Source organism: Choristoneura fumiferana, chromosome 2 (genome assembly GCF_025370935.1).
Source record: "Choristoneura fumiferana chromosome 2, NRCan_CFum_1, whole genome shotgun sequence".
NCBI lineage: Eukaryota > Metazoa > Arthropoda > Insecta > Lepidoptera > Tortricidae > Choristoneura > Choristoneura fumiferana.
The window spans coordinates 12,312,173-12,333,208 of record NC_133473.1 but is presented as its reverse complement, the minus strand read 5'-3'; the positions used below and the strand labels follow the sequence as shown (position 1 = coordinate 12,333,208).

Sequence of the window (21,036 nt, the reverse complement as noted above, 5' to 3'; positions counted from 1 at the left end):
CACACTGGATACCATTCTTGGTTAAAGTACACCCTAAGATGATTCTAATAAGGCCAAACACAAACAAGGTTACGTTGTTGTAACTCACAGTTTCAGTGCTTATTTCCGGCTTTATCATCAGATAAGCTCGATGTTACCATATTACGCATAATCGCCAAGTTTCGTGCCTACATCACAGTAAAAACTAGGTGAAAATCAAATTCAAAGACTCCTTTACATACATAGATAGGTATACGGTACGGGTGTAGCCTGTAATATGAGCAAATAATTATAACATACTCCTAAACCTAAACTACATTAGTAGTTAGTTAGTCTTTCGCTAATCGAGGCCACGCAAAATCCTTAAAATTAGGATTAAGGACTCACTTTAATTATTGTAAAATGCTTTTTGTTTTTTTGCTTGAAATAAACAGCTTATTTTTTTTAAGTGACTTAAATATAATTCGTTTTTTAATTTTTATTAATACACTTAAGTTTATTCGAAGAAGCAATGTAAAGTAATGCTTGATGTGTGTAGTGTGACAGGCGACGTCAGTTGTGTTTTGTTTTAGGATGGCGTACAGTCGAGTTCAAAAATGGTGAGCAAAACTTTGATCAGAAATATCTGAACACGACTCTATTGTCAACGGCGTAGAAGCGTGTTCAGATATTTTTGATCAAATTTTTGCTCACAAGTTTATCAACTCGACTGTACTTACATTGATAGCAGTATTTAGTTTGTATGAAAAAAGGGAAATTCAAATACTCCATTATATTTAAAAGTCGCTGAACTAATGTTGTTCAGTTTGACGAGGACGATCTATGTTTTAATTTTTTGCTCGTAATACAGGCCACAACCGGTATAAGCATGTTATGTTAAAAATAACCTAAAAGTGATATTAAATAATATTGTACCGGATAACTCAAGTCTTAAATCGAGTTTAGCCAGACATGTATAATTCAGACATGGCTAATTCGTGGCCCTTCGTGCTCCTAGGAAGAAGGGCTTCGAATTAGCCTGAAACATGCCAAGCTAAACTCGATTTAAGACGTGAGTTATCCGGTAAAGTATCGTTTAATATGAGCGAGTCTCACGGTACTTTCATATTCAAAACCTAAAAGCGTCATTTACCAAAGCGTTGTCCGTACCAATCAGCGTAACTACGCACGCAGTGTTGCACAATAACAAAACTCGTTCAAGCTTAATTGTATAAAACTAACTACTTGTGATTCAGTAAAGGTAATATCAGTTTCCCGCTTTTGAGAAACAATAACCTGGGAACATTGCTCTGAAACCTTTATACGAAAGAGAGTCGCTCGATGAAGTTGCACGCAGAAGAATTTCCATGCAATAACGGAGCATCGCTTCCGCTAGGGTTGGCAACCCTCCCGGTAGTCCTAGTCTCTGGTACATATCCGGGGTACATATCTGGTAAATAACTGTTACAATAAAAAATAACTTGTTTTAGGGTTGCGTACCTAAGTCGGCAAAAACAAAATCCTTATGGGACCTCTTTGCTATACCTACAGCCGTCCGTCCATCCATCCGTCTGTTAAAATCCCTTTTCTCAGGAACAATTGAAGGTATCAAACTGATGTTAAGTAAGAGTATGGGGAAAGTGAATATTTCAAACTTCTAGTTCAACGCAATCAAATCAAATAGCCTGTAAATCGATGCCTATGTTACTTTAAGTTGTTTTAGAAACTTGAAATTTGGTACCAAACCTGAAGATAAACTCCAGTTCAGTTCGAAACGCGTCAGTCGTAGTGGTGATAATTAGGTTAGTGTGATGTGTATGTGTTCTTACAGCGTGGTGGCGTAGTAACTGCACATCTGTTGCATAGACTTAGCTATCGTAAGGTTGCGAGTAAGCAAAGTAACTATAGATAGATCATTGATGTGAAACTCCGCAAAGTACGCCTGATTCAATAAACTGTTCTTTCCCAAAACTTTTCGAAATAAAAGCAACAGGCACGCCTTTTAAAAGATGGCCACTGGCAACCCCTAGTCTCTAAGCGGGAGGATTCTTGCCGAGCGGCCGGAGATATTGCGTACTTACCGGACCCGCCTCTAATAACACCACCGATATCGTTTGTGTAAGGAGAAAAATACGAAATGAAATGGAAACTAACCGCCGCCGCCTTATGGTTTCCAATCTCAGTTTACAATTTGCCAATCGGTACTTATTGCTTGTTTAATTTGAGTTCGCAACTGACAGCGTTTTTTACGAAGGGGTTTTTTACGAAATCTTATAAGAATAAGCACAGAAATTATGGACTACCGAAGAAGAAATTGAGCTTTCATTATTAATAAGGAATTTGTCTCAAAACACTTGGGATTCTTGAATGTTTTAGTAGTTTAATAGTGAAGCTGAGTTGGTCCTAAGTATGAAATCATACTTGACTTTCAAAAGTTCCGTGCATGTGAACTGCGGCAACTTGGTCGTATGCATGCTCGAAGTTGCTCGAGCCAGGCTTTTGTTCTTAATCTCGCAACTAATTTAATTAGAATTAGTCAACTTGTTTCCTGCATTAACTGCAACCTTTTACCTTATACCTACCGCACACACGGACGTTGAGTAGGTACGTATATGTGGTGTTGGCGGAATAGCGAGGTACAAGGTAAGTACAAAGTACCTACTTCATTGATGTGCATCTGCGCCTAACGCCTGATTCAATCAATCATTGTTTTCTGTATGTTTTTTTTATATTATCCTACTAATATCATCAATGCGAAAGTTTGCAAGTCTGTTTGTTTGTTACCTCATCACGTCTAAACTGCTGAACCGATTTAGATGAAGATGAAATTCGGCAGATATGTACATAGTTTGAGTCTCGGAAAATTGCAAATTTCCCGCGGGACAGCGATAAACGAATTGTACGCGGAAGGAATCGCGGGCAACAGGCTAGTTATTAATAACATAAATAACACAATAACAGTAATATGAAGAAACATTTGAAATAATCAAAGCTTTGTCCTTTTCAATAATTTCTCATTAAGTTGAGTCTAATTATGCCTGTTCAAATGCTAAAGATGATTATTATTATTAATATCCGAGTAAAAGGTAGACACGCCATGCCAACGTTAATTAGCTTTGTCAATAACGATCTAATTAACGTATGAGAGCTAGCAGGCATCTATTCGCAATGGCTACATTGATCGCAAACCCAGTCATGCATTAAAGCGGTGCAAATATCATCGCGCGGGTACAGTAATCACATTAGTATGGAAGTAATCGGGAGATGAACACGAAGCCGACATGGCATGTCAATGTATATATGCATGTATAACTCTTTATTGAACATAACTCACACAAATTAACAGATTACATTAAGAAACAAATATTTATCTAGTTCACGGTGTTTATGTAGGTAGTCAACTCTTAATTTTTGAGATCAGATAAACAAATAGTGAACTAATGAAGAATATCTTGCTTTTGTACAGTCTTGAAATCAGTTTCTGTTAAATAACCACTTTTCAATGCAAAATTTACTTTATTGACATTTACCATAGCCAAATAACTGGTCTATCAATTTTTAAACAAGTTCCTATCAATTGAATATGTCGCTAAAGTCGAACTTTGAAGTTGACAGACACGTCTATTGGCATTATTGTTTTATGACATGCAAACGATTATCAACTTTAGGGTGGTAGAGCATATATTTGGCTGATGGTACATGACATGTAACATGCCAATAATAATTATTATTAATAATTATCTTCATTATAACAAAAATGTAAGTACAGTACTGTACTAACTGTACTGTATGTAATTATGTAAATCCAGTTTCAAATCAATACAAACATTGTAAGTTCAATATTAGCTTGTAAAAATGCATCACTTGTGATATGCTGTTGTTGTACTCGTAAATAGTTAAAACTGGTATTTGTAGTATAATATTCCGTAGAGAAAAATTCTAAAAAAATCTTAAGTAGGTATATACATACACAAATTTAAGTTTCGTTTTATTGTGTCTAGTTAATTAAAAAATAATTGTGATAAACTGTACATTTTTGGGGGGGCACACGAACTATAACATAATACTTGTATCAGATTATGAAGAGGTAAAACCTCTTGAAAGCTAAATTGCTCGGCTTTTAAACTTCGTAATAACGCCAATATTCCATCTGGCAGGCACGTCATTTCATTTGCTGTTGTGTCGTGCCACGAAAAGTGCCGTCATGCTCGAACGTACCTCCCCTATAGCGTTGTTTACCGAACATCCGACACAGTATAATTACTGCCATTTATGGTTTCATTCAATTAACTGCATATTTACACTCAATGCGCGAGCACACCAAACATGATGGCAAGTGCATGTATGTACATTCATACTCTGTCACGCAGAAAATGCTCACGATATCGTCATGTTTACTGTCCTAGAAGAGTATACCTAATAGTCCGACTAATTCGATGGAATACGGTACACACAATTCAATAAGATAAATAGTTAATACGTACCTATCTATCTTTGCAATCAAATTAGTTAGGAGATCTGTACTCGTATTTAATAGTAGGACTTAAATAGAACGAAGAACTCAAGTGTTTTTGGTTCATACACATTTAACAAAAAAGATTAATGAGGTGAATTAAGATTGGTTTTTGGAGTCTTTTTATATTTTTTATTTCATCTCCAAATTTTGTTACTTTTACGGTCATCCCGTAAAATCCATATCGAAACCAACCAAACCACCAACCAATCTTAATTTGATTTCTTACTAGCGACATTTCTTGTCCGGGTGAGCGGTTAGTTCCGATGGAGTGTTGAAAGTTTCTCGATGAGGGCCTCAACATAGATGTCGCTAGTGTCGCAGCTTAAGTGACTAAATAAGAAGCAAACAAGCTGAGTTATGTGGTGCATAGGAGAAATTTGTGTCTGTACTCCTGTCCAGTGGTGGTGTAGGGGTATGGCACGCAGCACGGAATGCTGAGGATCTGGATTCGATTCCCAGCGCTTGTCTCTTTTTCTGGTTTTTCAGTGCATCTATGTTTCAGTTTGTATTTTCGATATTAATAAGGTGATTTTAAACGCGCGCTAGATTAAAGCGATCGCGCGTATTCCTGCGAGTTCAACGCTCGAAGAAAACAAAACCGCACTTGTACGCGCGACCATAAACGAGCTTATAAATACGTGCAAATAAAACGCTAGTCTGAAACCGCCGTAAGTTGACTGCTATGACAACGTTTTACAAATAAATGGATATTGAGGAGACAAGATATTATGTGGCCGTGAAAATCGTGCAATTGCCAACACACTACGTTCTATCGTCTTCTTCTTCTATCTATCTATCTTCTCTTCTATCAATATAAGTTTATAAGTATATAAAATAATATATATGTTTATAGTATATATATAAGTTTTTTGTACTGCTTTATGGTGTGCAATAAAGAATATTTGTATTGTATTTGTATTGTAATATATCTTCTATACATCTATACATATTAATAAAAATTAATTGCCCAAATGTATGTACGCGCATATCTTCCGAACGACAGCATCGAATTAGGTAATTATTTTTTTGTTGTGTTCGTTGTCAGGACAAGGTTTGTGCTTAACAAAATTAAAAAAAAATAGACTGAAACGGGGGAACAGCCGCGGCAACAGCGAGTTTGTTATAAAAATAAAGCCGTCCAATATCGATGCAGCCACTAAATGCTGGCAATAACATACGTTTTCTGATATGTTTTTATTTTTCTGAAAGCTTAGGGACTTGCGAGTTCAAATACTTTCAATATGAACCAGACGTGTAGAAACAACTGGCGCTTACGTCTATATTAAGATATTTAATATAATTAAAGCGCAAGGCGAGCTTGGAATATCGTATATTTTATGTAAGGAACCAACCTGCAATATCTGAGCGCAATAACAAGAACCTTTATGATAATGTTACCTGCTCGTTACATGTAAATACATCCTTTACGCGCGGCGAGAAATATGGTATCAGGACGAAGTTTTAGCCAGCTATCCATTTATCGATAGGCAACATTAAATATGAGAAGCAAATGTTCAGTATTAGGATACCCTAACGTCCTGAACGGCACGAACTATATGTAAGTTGTTGTGTATCTTGGGTTGTGTATGTTGGACATCTTGAGTTCAGAGTACGAATTCATAAACATTTTTCACCTAAAATAACATAACTAAAACCTTAGCAGAACTGGGAAGTTACATTTAGATTTGAATTTGAATTTAAATCCTGTAAACTCACTGACTGATTTGTGGTGTTCAATAAATTTATTTGTATTTGATGCACTATTTCTAAAAATTACTAGATTAACTTTCTTCTAGACATCTTACTCTAACTACTCTAATTTAATTATTAATCACCGTGTTATTATAATTAATAGTGTTAACTTAAATTATTGGAGAAAATCCAGAAATTCAACATTTTCTTGTGACAATAGTAACATTAATAGATCACAGAATACAAGTAGACGACATTTGCAAAACTAGTCGTGCTGTGTGGCAGGTATAATTCTATTATAAACTTTCGTGATTTTTTACTGGTAGCTAGTTAGAAATCGGAGGGACGGACGTACGTTATTAGTGTTGTGTGTCGGTGTAATGAGGTGACAATTATTAATAGTAAATATTACCAGCGTGATAAGTCTCGTTTTAAGTACTTAACTGTGAGTGAAAATCACGAAAGTTTAAAGCATTATGTGATAAGTCCCGCTTTTAGTATTTAATGTTACCTTCCTGACTTCCGTCTGAGATTAAGAATAATTTCATTGCTACAACGTAAGAGTTATTTTTAGTTCAACTTCAATGTATGTACCTAACATAAGTAGGTACATATTTTGGCGCCACATCCGCAAGGAAGCAAACTTTCACGTCCGTATCAGCTTCCCCTACAGTCATTTCCGTTACCACCCGACGCATTCCTGCATTCACCTTACGAGTACATAGGGTTGGGAGACAGAAAATCTTCAGTTTGGTATTAACAGACTGTAAAATTTTAATCGATTTCGTCGAAGCATTTAAAGTTTGTAAATTCCCAATTGACTGTTTTGTTTGTTTTGACAGATACAGGTAAATCGTGTATGTACGGCATTAGTGTATAAAAGTTCCATCATTGACACAGACAGACACACATGTAAAATTAAGTTTTTCAGCCTTTTCTTATTGGTTGTGCTATACGAGCTACCTTTATACCAAATTTTAAGTTTCTAGGACAAACGAAAGTACCATAAAGTTGTTTCCTTTTCGACAATTTGTACGGAAACACCTTTTTAATTATGACTCACAAGTCCAATAACCGAAAGGACACAGGAATTATAATTATGCCATGCAGGAATTATCAACAATCTTGGTCACCAAATAAGGGTAATGCATGTAGGATTACATGCAATTCGGTATTATATATATATAAATGCAAGTCTATTTGTTTGTTACTTCATCACGTCGAAACCACTGAGCCGCTTCAGATGAAATTCAGTATACAGATACTTTAGGTCTCGGAGAAGGACATAACTAAAACCCCGGAAAATTTCATAGTTCCCGCGGGATAGCGATAAACTTATTCTGCGCAGACGGAGTCGCGGGTAACGGCTAGTCACGTATAAATTATTATGAATGTTATAATGAACCGAACTGTATACAGTTATAACGTGAACAATAAAGTGATCCTACTAATGGTCATTGAACTAAGATCAGTTTCCAAATCCTTCAAACACCATTTCATAGCTCCGATCCCCTCAGTCTCCGATTGTACTCCGCGTTTGTCCTCATCGCTGCGAATACCTTTCGACAGACGACTTTCCGTCATAATCCCGCTCTAAGCCTTTACCAATACCTTGTCGCCAGCATAGACCGTCGATTGTCAACCCTGTGCACCACTCGTAGGGAAGTTATTCCGATATCCGTTTTCCCCAATTTCGGAAAGGCTGTTATCACAGAATCACATGAAGCATTGTTAAGGTTTCCCAGTTTTAGTGTTATCGATATACGAATGCGCATCTTATTTGCGTCGATTACAGTCATAAAGATAAATAGTCTAATTAAAGCTTGCGATTGCTACATTATTAAAATGTAATCCAAATACAATGCGAGTCGTGAACAGCACTTTTCAGGGCTTATTAAATCTGCATATGACGTGAATAGTGAATCTGTTGGGCTGTAGAACAATTCTCGAACTAAATTTTGTATGCCCGCTTACAATAAGAGACGTTAACAAAACCATTTGCATTGTACAGCGTAGAAACTGGTGTTTTATTTCAGTGCCGGCTTGTTGACGTTTAATATACGTAAAGCTTACGGCCTCGAGTGAAAGAAATTGAACGAAGCCGTGCAATATTACTGATCCGGTATTTACTCGATTTATTTTTCAAATGCCCTCTTGTTCTAAGAGGAGGCCTGTGCCCAGCAGTGGGACGTATATAGGCTGGGATGATGATGATGATTTTTCAAATGTGTGCTAGGTATCATATATCAGGCATTGATATTCGATTCCGAGGATACTATTAAGTCGAAAAGATCTCCAGATAAAATCAGAAAGAAAATACTGAATTATTGAATCAAATAAAAATGGAGAAAGCTGCCGTAACATTATGCAGTGTCCTGTATGAGTTCATCAAGTCCGTAGTTGGCATGACAGAAGGATGCCGAGTGAAGGTTGCGTCGGGTTTACGTGTAAAGTTTTCCTCATAAGCTCACCGCAGGGCGCTCCCCTATCAATTGCCTTCCTCCTGCCTCCCACCCGCGCACCCCCGCCCCGCAGCCTCACTAATGATCCCACTTGTTGGGGGCTCAGCACGGACCTTCGGCCGTGTCACTCGGTGAATAACAAATTCTAAGCTGATCCTAGCCCGTAGCGGCCGCTGAGCAAATATTAAAGGCCATAAGATTGTCATGCAACTCGCGACTGGCAGACCGCTGGCGTTTTGCAATTTTTTTCCTTATGTAAGCCAACAGGATCATTTATGGATAACTTACGTAAACTTCAGCAGATGCAGACCTAAAAGCTAATGGCAAAGTTCAAATTATTTGCTTATTGTGAAAGCGTTAACATTATTATAACTCGCCAGCTTAGTACATAAACCCCTAAGGGGTTTTCAATAGTGGCTCGTAATTTTCCACTCACTTGTACCACTTGTTTATCTATATATAAAAAAAAGAAAAATTCCTAAAAAAGGTTCGAGTCTTGATTTAATTGATGTTAAGATTAAGAATCAAATCACGTCTTGTTTCTTTCAGGTTATGTACGTAGAAAACACTCAAACAAAGTTAATCACTATCAGACTTCGAGCTGCCTAACGAGATTTAGATGATGCCATGTGCGCCTGGCAGTCCTCCCATTGGGGGGAATAAGTAACTCACTCTCAAAAGATCACTCTTTAAATATACCAAGTAAGTCACTTCCAGAGCGACAGTTGACCCCGCTCTCAGCAAATCGTTACATAGACGATATCCTAGTGACCTTATTCACCGCCGGCGCCCTGCTATCTTAGGAACCTTAACTGCTGCGTCGAGGCAAGCCGACCATGGAGGCAAAGACTCAGTTGGTAGCTGCGGCAAATGTGAGACGCAGTTATTATCATTGCTGCTGTATGAATAGCCAGCACTGCCGATGCACCGCTACGTCGCTGTCAGACCACTCTCTACCGAAAGCAAGTAAGTGACTTACTGTCAAACTGCTGCGTGTTCTGAGCAGGCAGGGACGCGAAGATCCTGTTTGCGAGTGGCGGCGGCTGCGGCGGGCGGTCTTCGTCGCTTCTGCTGTAGCGTTCCGGCCCACTGAAGCGAGCGCTGCCGCCGCACCGCCGCGCCTCTTCCCAGAGCACCCAACAGACACATTTAGTGAAAGCTTGCAAGTGGCTTACTGTCAAACTGCTGCGTGGCCTGAGCGAGCAGGGACGCGAAGACCCTGTCTGCGAGCGGCGGCGGCTGCGGCGGGCGGTCGTCGTCGCTGCTACTGTAGCGGTCGCCGCCCCACTCTAGCGAGCGCTGGCGCCGCACCGCCGCGCCGCTGCCGAGCGCGCCGGGCAGGCCGCTCAGAGAGCCTGCCTTGCTGCGCCGACCCGCCCGCTCCATTCTTGTCGTGCTCATGACATTTTGTCAAAGCATCTGAGGGCAATGAAATATCAGTTGTAATTAAAGAGCTAACCGTGGAGTAGAATGTTACAAATCTGTTTGTTATTCATTTTATAATTATAAACGCAAATGACAAAGTGACAGAAAAGACAAAAACGACATAATAAAATCATACTAGCTATTTAATCAGTCTGTTTAAAATATTTACAAGGTAAGCTCAATAGAAAAAACACAAATTCGCATTAGTTGCGACTTCGTATCTTAACTAAATAGTTATGAGCTACTAATTACAACCTAAATGTCATTCTAAATTCTAAAATGAATTCAATTAATTACGTTGATAAAAACAACAGAATAGAAAACAAAAAGCATATTGTTAGTAAACGGAAACGTTCACGTTTAGGTAACTCCTTATCAACCACGAGCGGCTGGCATAAGCCCTTGCTCAAAACAAAGAATCGACACGATATTTTATCGAAGCAGTAACGACGTCGTGAGCGGAAAAGAACAACTGTAATAAAGAGCCTACAAGTTGTTTGGTTAGCGACCCAACATAAATAGGAAGTTGGCGAGCGTGCGTGTTGGGGACCTAATCCAGTGGATCGCGCGGCGGCGCCGCCCGCGCCGCCAACCCGAGCGGTATTAATTCTCGTATTGACTCAGTAAGTTTCAATGCAAACTTCCTTCCTTTACTTTGTATTTTCCCGCTTTCATGAAATACTCATTGAATTTCAAGGGAAACACTATGAACCAACGATCATTTCTGTGTTAAGTGGTTTTTCTTAAACGCTACGAAGTTAGCTTAGTCAAAAGGATGATCCCTTTCCGACTTGCAATGATATTTCTTATACTCGTAGGATGATGTCGAAAGTCGAAAATGTTTATTTAGACAAAATTTTACTTATTCACAGAATCACAGTAATATTGTTCAAGTATAAAACTAACATTCCGCTAAATATCCTGGACTTCTTTTTAGTATTCCGTGTCTCAAAAGGACAAACTAAACCCTTACAGATTTTTGAGACACAGAATCACTAGCGGATCACCTGCGTGTCTGTCTGTCTGTCTGTTTGGAAGTCTGTCAGAGCCAATTTACACTGAAAATCCTGAAAGAATTGAGTTAAAATTTGGTACGCAAAACACAAAAACGTAAATAAATGAATTTTAATCAAAGATGGGCTTATTGGGGCTAATTTCGGAAATTAACAAATGCAAATAAATATATCATAATGACACACCACATAAAAGTGCTTGTTGTGAGAATCTGAAAATTAAATATTTATTTGTAATAATTTCAAAAATAAATAGTTTTGAAAACACTGTTTAAGAAAACAGATAAAAAAATTACCATTCCTCTTATTTCCGATATCATTGGGTCTAAAGTTGCGAAAAATGTACGAGTACGCAAAGTATAGAACCGTTTCTACGCGAGTTCAACACGCATTTATCTGGTTTTTCTATTCAAGATTGATTACGAATCCTCGCGATATGTAGACCCAGAAGTAACGGTTCCATTCCACATTAAAAGTAATTTTTCACACCTCTCCTTCAGAAAAGTAACTTTTCCTCCCTGACCAGAGGGAGCAAAGTGCAACTTTTCTGTTCAAGGCTTTTCTAAGTGTTTTATTGCAAATGTAATTTTTTGAAGTTGTTAATTGTAAAGCCACACCATTTTCTATGCTGGTTGTTCTTTAATAATATTTAGAATTCATTTTCTCAAGTTTCTTAATGCTCGGTGTGAAAAGTTGTATGAGCCACTCGGGAGCAAAATTATTTTCATCTTGGGCGTTAACACTTGAATCCCTCATTACGCTCAGGATTCTACTTAATTATCAACTTCAAAAAATGGCATTTGCAATAAAACACTTAAAAAAGCCTTGAACAGAAAAGTTGCACTTTGCTCCCTCTCGACAGGGAGGAAAAGTAACTTTTCTGAAAGAGAGGTGTGAAAATAACTATTTAACCCCCGACGCAAAAAGAGGGGTATTATAACGCTGTGACCGCTATGTGTGTCTGTCTCTCTGTGTATCTGTCTGTGGCACCGTAGCTCTTAAACGGGTGGACTGATTTGAATGCGGTGTTTTTTATTTGAAAGCAGGTTTTCTAGCAATGGTTCTTAGACATGTTTCATCAAAATCGGTTCAGCCGTTTTTTAAGATATTGAACTTTGAAGTGACAAAGTCGGGGGTTTTCCGACTTTTTGTTGGTTAGGTTATATGATAATATAAATATGAAGCTTTACCAGCTGAATTTCACTAACATTTTACATCACGTCAAAAGCATTGAGCATTTTATGATTAATTAAACTGAGAAATTATAAGCGATGAAAATTAAAAATTAACGCTACAATAAAATTTTAAACAGCTAGAGGTATTGAGCCCGGGGCGGGCTACAATTGTTAAGGTTTGCTGCACTCATTTCTCATTTCGTATCGACAGAATAAACAGAAGCGGTTTCATTAGAGATTCGCCCGCATGTCATAGAGTTAAGAACGTTGAATTTCAGTAAAATGGTACATGATTATTATTTTAAATTTAAAAGTGTCAGTATGTAAGTTTGTGTGTTGGTGTGCGTGTGTGTGACACATATACATAGATACACGCACATAGATTCCTTTCCACTCTTAACGCCTAGACGGATTCTGATGAAATTTTATTTCGGATTAGCTGGATTTATGGAAAAATATAAATCAACATTCTGTTCCGATAGTTCCACGGAATTGGGACTTACGCCGATGCGTAAGTCCATCGTCGTACATGCGTTGTTGCGTAGATGCGTTCATCTACTTACTTTTGCTTTTTATGGCTAGACGAAAGACGAAATTTCCTATGCGAAATCATAATATCATAGTAAAAGAGAACAAGTATGCACACTCCGACCCTTTAGGAGACTTAACTGCCTACTCCCGCGCGGACGCTTAGGGTTGTCGATGTCTATTTTAGATTAATTAATTACCTACCGGCAAATAATTTTAGTATGAAAGTTAACTAAAAATTTACTAATATCTGTGTTTAGGGAAACAAGATTCTTTGCCGCTCTATTATTATTATTATACTAAATTTAAAAATCCATCCATCCATACTAATATTATATAAAAGCGCAAGTGTGTTTGAACGTTTGTCCGTCTTTCACGCCGTAACGGAGCGACGGATCGACGTGATTTTTCGCATAGCCCTTGGAGTGGCAGCGCCATATTTAAAATTTACTGTCAAGCGGCGCGGCCATTTTGAAAAAATCTCCCTTGAGTGGCAATGACACCTACGAATTAATTTTGCGAATTCGCCAATTTTATAAAAAATATCACCAAAAAAAACCACTTTAATGTTATAGATAAGCCTTACAGTGATAGTTTAGCATAAAATGGCATATCTAATTAAATAACAATGAATGACCTTCAATTTCTGTGAACTTTATTATTCATTATCAAATATCTGATAACCAAATTTTTCTCAGTCATGTACATAATTACAAAATAAAACAATTACCTGTAGAAAACACTGATTTATTTCGTAAAATATTAATTTATTTACGAAACATGATCAAGTGATGGCGACTGTCTCATGTTTCCTACACATAATACTATAACTTTATTGTTTATAGGTAGGTAGGTAGGTTGGTAGGTAGGTATCTATTATTTTTTTGTGTCCTTGCACGAAACTATCACACTATACCTAATACGAAAATTACGTAAGCACGAGTACGCGAACGTAAAAGGCGATCATCTCGCGAAGCGAGCGCAAGACGAGCAAGCTAAAATCGAAACATACGGCACCGACAGCACAAAGCCTTGACTAAAAAAAACTTAATCCTCCTTAAATTATCAGTGTGTGCGTGCGGCGGGTGCGTGCGTACCGGCGCCAACCGGCGCGCACACATTTAAGCCGCGCGATGTACTTTTGTTCGTAGTGAACCTACTTGGTCTCTTGGATGAAATTATTCTTAACCGCTCATAGACCAAGTTCTTAAAGTTCGCTTTTCTATAAATCGTCTAACCGTTTTAGTGTGAAAGAGCTACAATCAACACTCATAAACTTTCGCATTTATATCAATTAGTAGGATATTGCCAGGTCTAGTGTCTGCTTATTTCCATCGGCGCAGGGTAATAGCGCGTCTGATAGACCGCTCGGTTTAATATAAAGTAGATTTCCTGTTTACCCGACCGTGTCGCGCCGTTCATAAACGCGCCTTCCTTTATAGACAGTAGACAGACTGCTCTACGGCGATTTTTATTTATTTGCCCTTGCTAAATATCAATATGAGGAATTTAATATAAGTTAAGACTTGAAATAAATTTTGTTTTTGGGCTTATACTTTCTTTAAAGGCCAATTAACAGGCAAGTAGGCAGGCCTTGACAGACCAATGATTCTCCTTGGTGGTCATGGGTGGTGGTGATCATTTCTCATCACATGACCCGCATTTACCTTCCTCTGATATTAAAAATAACAATAAATAAATAAAATGAATACCTGGCTAAGCTATATTTATACTTGATAGACAGGGGTTAAAATTGCCTTTATGTTTATTTATTTGATCTACTTACTAGCTTTTGCCCGCGGCTCCGCCCGCGTGGTATTCGGTTATCGCGCGCTGTTCCCTCGGGAATTGTACATTTTTCCAGGATAAAAAGTAGCCTATGTCACTCTCGGGCCCATAAACTATCTCTATGCCAAAAATCACGTCTATCTGTCGCTCCGTTACGGCGTGAAAGACGGACAAACACACAAACATACAAACACACTTATAATATTAGTATGGATTTACAATTATGTTTTGATTGTGCTCGATTTCCTAAAGGCCTTCGGTTTAGTTATACGTATATCCTAGGTTCAGAGTTGGCTTAGAGTCATATTACGAGTCGATGTATGTTGGTACATAAATTGATTTTAAGCTTTCCTATCTTTAACATCTGAAAGACGTTTAGGACCAAATACAACATTTTCTGTGATTGATAAAAACACTGCTGTTGACGTAATAAAAAAGGTACCTAAATATATACTTGCTATGACTCCAAGAAATGACTTTTGTATTAAAAATAAAATAATAACAAAACAAAAGAGTACTTCGAAGACTAATATTTATTTACAGACTTAAACGTATATTTTCTTCTTACAATTTCTTCTCAAATTTACGTCTGACACGATTTGCCCTAAAAAGTTCACAAAGTTTATTAGCTTTTACAAAGATATAAAAGTCCATAAATATTTATACAACAAAGACAAATTTTAGACGAAATGTGCTCTATCACAAATTAGGCTGGCTTTATCTCCTCAGACAGAAACTAATAAAGTAAAAGGGCACAGGATACCCATGAGTCATCGTCGTTCCCTTAACCTCAACAAATCCCGAAATAAAAGACATTATAAAGATATCCCTAACAAGTATTACGTCTCCCTGTCACGTATAAAATAAGCGTCAGGCCAATGGGGAGCAAGACAAGCATGTGAAATATGACTCGCACGCCGCCGCCGGGCTGTATTAAAACTGCATCGTGCTGACCTTCCTTAGACATCTAGTTTACATACTCAAAATGAATGTCGGGCGCATGCACGCTTAAGGTTCTATACTTACTGTACGAACGGGCTGGATCCTAGTTTATATAAAAACTACATATTGGAAAATGAAGGTTATCTTACACAGTATTGGTTGGTATTTTTAAACAACACAAACATAAAACTTTACTTAACTAAGTAATCCCGTTTTTGTGGAACGTTTATGAAACATTTATATTTTACTAGCCGTTACCCGCGCCTCCGTCCGCCTAGAATTCGGCTATCGCTATCCCGCGGGGACTATGCAATTTTCGGGATAAAAACTATCCTATGTCCTTCCCCGGGACTCAAACTATCTGTATACCCGAATTTCATCTAAATCGGTTCAGCGGCTTAGACATGATGAAGTAACAAACAAACAGACTTATAAACGTTCGCATTTATAGGTATAATACTAGCCGTTACCCGCGACTCCGTCCGCGTAGAATTCGGTTACCGCTATCCCGCGGGAACTGCAATTTTCCGGCATAAAAACTATCCTACGTCCTTCCCCGGGACTCAAACTATCTGTATACCGAATTTCATTCAAATCAGTTCAGCGGTTAAGACGTGATGAAGTAACAAACAAACAAACAGATTTACAAACTTTCGCATTTATAATATTAGTGGGATTTACAATCATATTTTATTTCTGTAATATTGTTCTGTTAGTTTATTTTTATGGTAGTTTTCTTTCATGATCTTATGAATTATATATCGTTTATAGCATTGTATAGTACTTTCACTATTGCTGACTCTTAAACTCACTCTTTGTTGGTTTCTAACTGAATGCTCCTCTCAGCCAAATAAAGGTTGACTGGTAGAGATCTCTCTCAACATTTATCCATTGTGTTTGTTTCTCTGTTTTTGTACAATAAAAAGTTTAGGTACGTATATCCATACTTATATTTAACAGGTCAAATCTGCCCTCTAGTTTTGCCACGCATAATTATGTCAATTGATGATGATAATGTAAATAAAATAAAATAAATAAAATTTACGATAAAAAAAATGACGAAAAATAACAGTATGATCAATTCAAAATCAAAGTCAAATATCTTTATTCAATTTAGGCTAAAACAAGCACTGAATGTCAAAAAAAATCTACCACCGGTTCGGAAAAACCTCTGTTGAGAAGAATCCGGCAAGAAACTCAACGAGGTAGGATATTTTTTTAAACAGATTTACAATATTATTAAATGATATGTATACATCACAAGTATTTAACATAACTTTGTTTTTAACACAGTAGGTTCGCTACTAGAGGCCTTTGTCCAGCAGTGGGATATAGAAAATGGCTAACAAAAAAAAGGTTTGCTATTTGAAGGGATCGCTAATTCGCCTATATATAGAAATAAATAAGTTAAAAGGAAGAAAAGATTTTTTTATTATTCATTTATTAATCAATTTATATACATTATTTTGTACACTTAAGAAGTCACATACATATAAAAACAAAAAGAATTTACCTAAGAAATCTTAACTAACTATAACTATCAGCAATATACAGTCAAAAAGAATAAAAAAGAAGAAGAAAGAAAAGAATTAAGTAGGTACTTTAAAAAGCTAATAATACACAGGAACGCTTAGAAAATGTGCACACTCATATCACATTTTGCTATTAAATTTAAAACAATGCCGTAATTGATTTGAAGATTAAAGTGTGAACGTTTCTGTGAAATGGCGTAGTCAGGTTAGAATTTTAATCACGTATGGAGCCGGCCACCGCGTCTGCGCCTGCAATCGCAGCCTTGCACTGCCTGAACTCAGTTAGGATTACACCGACTAATCATGGAAACTGGGACGCAGTCCACTTTCAGCTAAAAGATAACTGAAAGCGTCCTTGCTACGTAAATATGTACAATTAACCTATTTGTTAAATGTTGGCCAGTGTAGAATCTCATCTCTTGTATATAAAATATCATCATCATCATCCCAGCCTATATACGTCCCACTGCTGGGCACAGGCCTCCTCTCAGAACAAGAGGGCTTGGGCCATAGTTCCCACGCGGGCCCAGTGCGGATTGGGAACTATGGCCCAAGCCCTATATAAAATATGTAGGTATATATTCTATGCCTTGGTTCTTTCCTAAAGATAATCAGCAATTATGTTTTGGCTCCAGCGCTTAAGCCTTGGCAGTGCTAAGCTCCTTATGTAAATTGGCCGGTATCTATTTACAGTCACGTCGTAAACTGATTAACTCCTAATTCTGTATCCGCGTCCGTCTGTCTACTACAGATTCATCGCCATGTACACAGTATACATAACTTCGGGTAACTTATGCTGAACACGCTGCAGAAGCTGATCTTATGTATACAAGGTGTATATATATGCACAAAGTGTACACCGTGTTTTTCGTTAACTTAAGGGCACATTCAGCAGGGCAAACGGAAGTGTCACCATGACACTAGCGCAGCAAAAAGCGTTCACGCATATTTAGCAGAAGAAAGTCAAAAAGTTTTTTTTATGATGTCCCTCTCATGTTTTACATGTGGCACGTCAAAGTTATAACTTATAATACATATAGTTAATGCTTGAAAAAAAAAACAAAATAAACAAAAATTGTATTTGCCATAATGATAATTACCAAGTAGTTTCTATCATTGAACTGAGCCGTCCACCGAAGTTGAGGCAAATAAAAAAACGGCCAAGAGCGTGTCGGACACGCCCAAAATAGGGTTCGCAGCCATTACGAAATAATTAAGTAATTTTTTCTAGGATTTTGTATTTTGTACAGAATCTTCCAAGTTTAGGTATATTTTATACCTTAGGCTGCTATTTACTCTTAAACTACTAATAATTCTCAAGAAAACTTAACCGTTATAGATTTCCTTGTAAGTTTGATATACTTACTACCATCCTGAATTTTTTCAAATTTTTCCACCCACCGGTTTAGAGTTTAGAGGGGAGAATGCTCAATTTTAATGAAAATTTGCACTTTAAAGTTGAACATTTTGCAAACAAATGACTGAATCGAAAAATCGGTTTTAGCAAACCCCTAATGGTTTAAAATACCTATCCAACGATACCCCACACTACAAGATTCGATGAGAAAAAAAAACCACCCCCTCATTACGTCTATTTTTTTTTTATTGTACCATTTTGTCGGCGTAGTTTACATATATATTCTTGCAAAGTTACAGCTTTCTAGCATGATAGTCCCTGAGCAAACCGCGGAGGGGTGGACGGACGGACAGACAGACAGACATGGCGAAACTATAAGGGTTCCGTTTTTGCCATATTTTAAAAACACAGTGATGAATGTGCATAGATTCGAACGCGTCCGATCTATAAGAGAATAAATGAAATGTGCAACGATTAACCCACACGTAAAATTGCTCTCGCTTCGGCCGTTCAAAGGCATATCGGCAAGCTGAATATCAAGTCACTGTGCTCTTAATCCTGGCTAGTTCGGCTGCTGGCATATTCCGGTTTATTTTAAGATACTCTGTATCTAAGCCGTGTATACATAAAATATGTATGACTGACCCTGGGTGATAGGACCGTGTGCATGATAATGGTGATTCATTTTCAATAATAGAGGAAAGAATCATCTGTCTTCGGCCGATAAAGGTGCACGAGCTACGCCGTAGCAGCGTAGCACATACGTAGCACTTTATGCGGAGAATACTTCTGATTGTTGATAAAATGTAAACTTATGGTTCATCCATACTTCCATTATGTAATTAAAAGTAGTTCTGTCTGTCTATTATGTTATTATGCCTAAACTTCGGTATCGCTCTGCTTCCAGAACATGACATAAGTGCGTGTGAGCTAACTTTGGGGGCGGCAGGCATAAGTTTGCCTTCGGAATCCAAAAGCTTAATGGTTACTTGACCTGAATTATATATTTCAGAATCATATTAAGTAGGTTTATTTTTCTTTTCTTTTAGGTATTTAAATTAATGACGGTGGAAGCATTCTACACTTCCACTGAACATAGATAGTTACATATGTTTAGTTTTTTAGCTAAGGGACCCCATACATCCCTGTATTATTATTATTTTTAATGTAATTTTTTCTATAAATTATAATGTACTTTATAATTTATTAACTTATTGTAACTATTTATTTTGAAAAAAAAAAAACTCTGCCAAGTTTCTAGCGGCGCATTCTTCTTGGCAATGATGGACTTTCCAAAAGCATTGGTAATTAAAAAACCGGCCAAGAGCGTGTCGAACACGCCCAAAATAGGGTTCCGTAGCCATTACGAAAAAATAAAGTAGTATTTTTGTAAGGATTTCGTATTTTATACGGAATCTTCCAAGTTTAGGTATATTTTATACCTTAGGCTGCCTATTTACTCTTAAACTACTAATAATTCTCAAGCAAACTTAGTCGTTATAAGTTTTCTTTGAAGGTTTGATATACTTACTACCATTGTGAATTTTTTCAAATTTTTCCACTCACCGGTTTAGATTTTAGAGGGGGGGACGCCCTATTTTAATGCAAATTTACATTTTAAAGTTGAATATTTCGCAAAACATATATCACTGAATCGAAAAAACCATCTTCATAAATGGTTTTAAAAGACCTATCCAACGATACCCCACACTATAGGGGTGGATGAGAAAAAAAAATCACATCCACTTTACGTCTATGAGACCCTAAAAAAATTTTTTTTGAATTTTTTATTGTAGTATTTTGTCGGCATAGTTTATATTAATAACCGTGCAAAATTACAGCTATCTAACATTGATAGTCCCTGAGCAAAGCCGCGGACGGACAGACAGACAGACAGACAGACATGGCGAAACAATAAGGATTCCGTTTTTGCCATTTTGACTCCGGAACCCTAAAAAATGACGTGTGTGCCCATTGCGGCCTACTTACTGAATAAAATAATTTGGATTTGGATTTGGAGCAGTCATCTGAATATGTAACAGCAATAGGGCTCCGTTTTGACGTGGGTTTAACCCTTTGGCTACGGAACACTATAACCTAACCAACTTAGAAAAAATTAAAACCCCCGACATTGTCACTTCAACGTTCAATATATCAAAAATTACAAAACCAATTCTAATAAAACATAGCTAAAACACGTTTAAAAAACACAATGAAATCGGTCCATCCGTTTGAAAGCTACAAAACCACAGATAAGCAGACAAACCGACATTGATTTCTCAGACTGTCTCTCTGTTTATACAGTCAGGTGTCAGAATGGACGCTAGTAGTAGTCTTTATTTTTAATACCGAAAGCGGAACTTCTACTAGGTTTTCTATTATCTTGGCTAATACCTTGGTCACTGTCACTGGAGTAAATACTAACGCTAAATCCAGCTAATTCCATAATGTTCCAATTGACGTGCAGGAATATTAACACAATGCAGTGTCTCTCGCTCAGCGGACCTACGGGACCGGGCCATTACATTAGCAGCCTGAATATTCAAACTAGCCGTCACTTAACCTTTGACAGGAACAACTAAACTCGATAATTACCATTTAAATCTGTGACTTAAATTGCTTACAGCTTTAACATTTATGTCTAAAAG

General features: G+C 37.3%; 1 protein-coding gene across 2 annotated transcripts in view; it reads right to left on the bottom strand.

Annotated features, from left to right (window-relative positions):
• Ten-a (Teneurin-a transmembrane protein) overlaps positions 1–21,036 on the bottom strand; it is a 486,497-nt gene that overhangs the window by 334,841 nt on the left and 130,620 nt on the right. For both annotated transcript variants that reach the window (XM_074109112.1, XM_074109118.1), the window contains exon 3: positions 9,804–10,047. In XM_074109112.1, coding sequence (XP_073965213.1) covers positions 9,804–10,029 — 226 coding nt within the window. In that variant the 5' untranslated portion in view covers positions 10,030–10,047. The remainder of the gene's footprint in view (positions 1–9,803; positions 10,048–21,036) is intronic.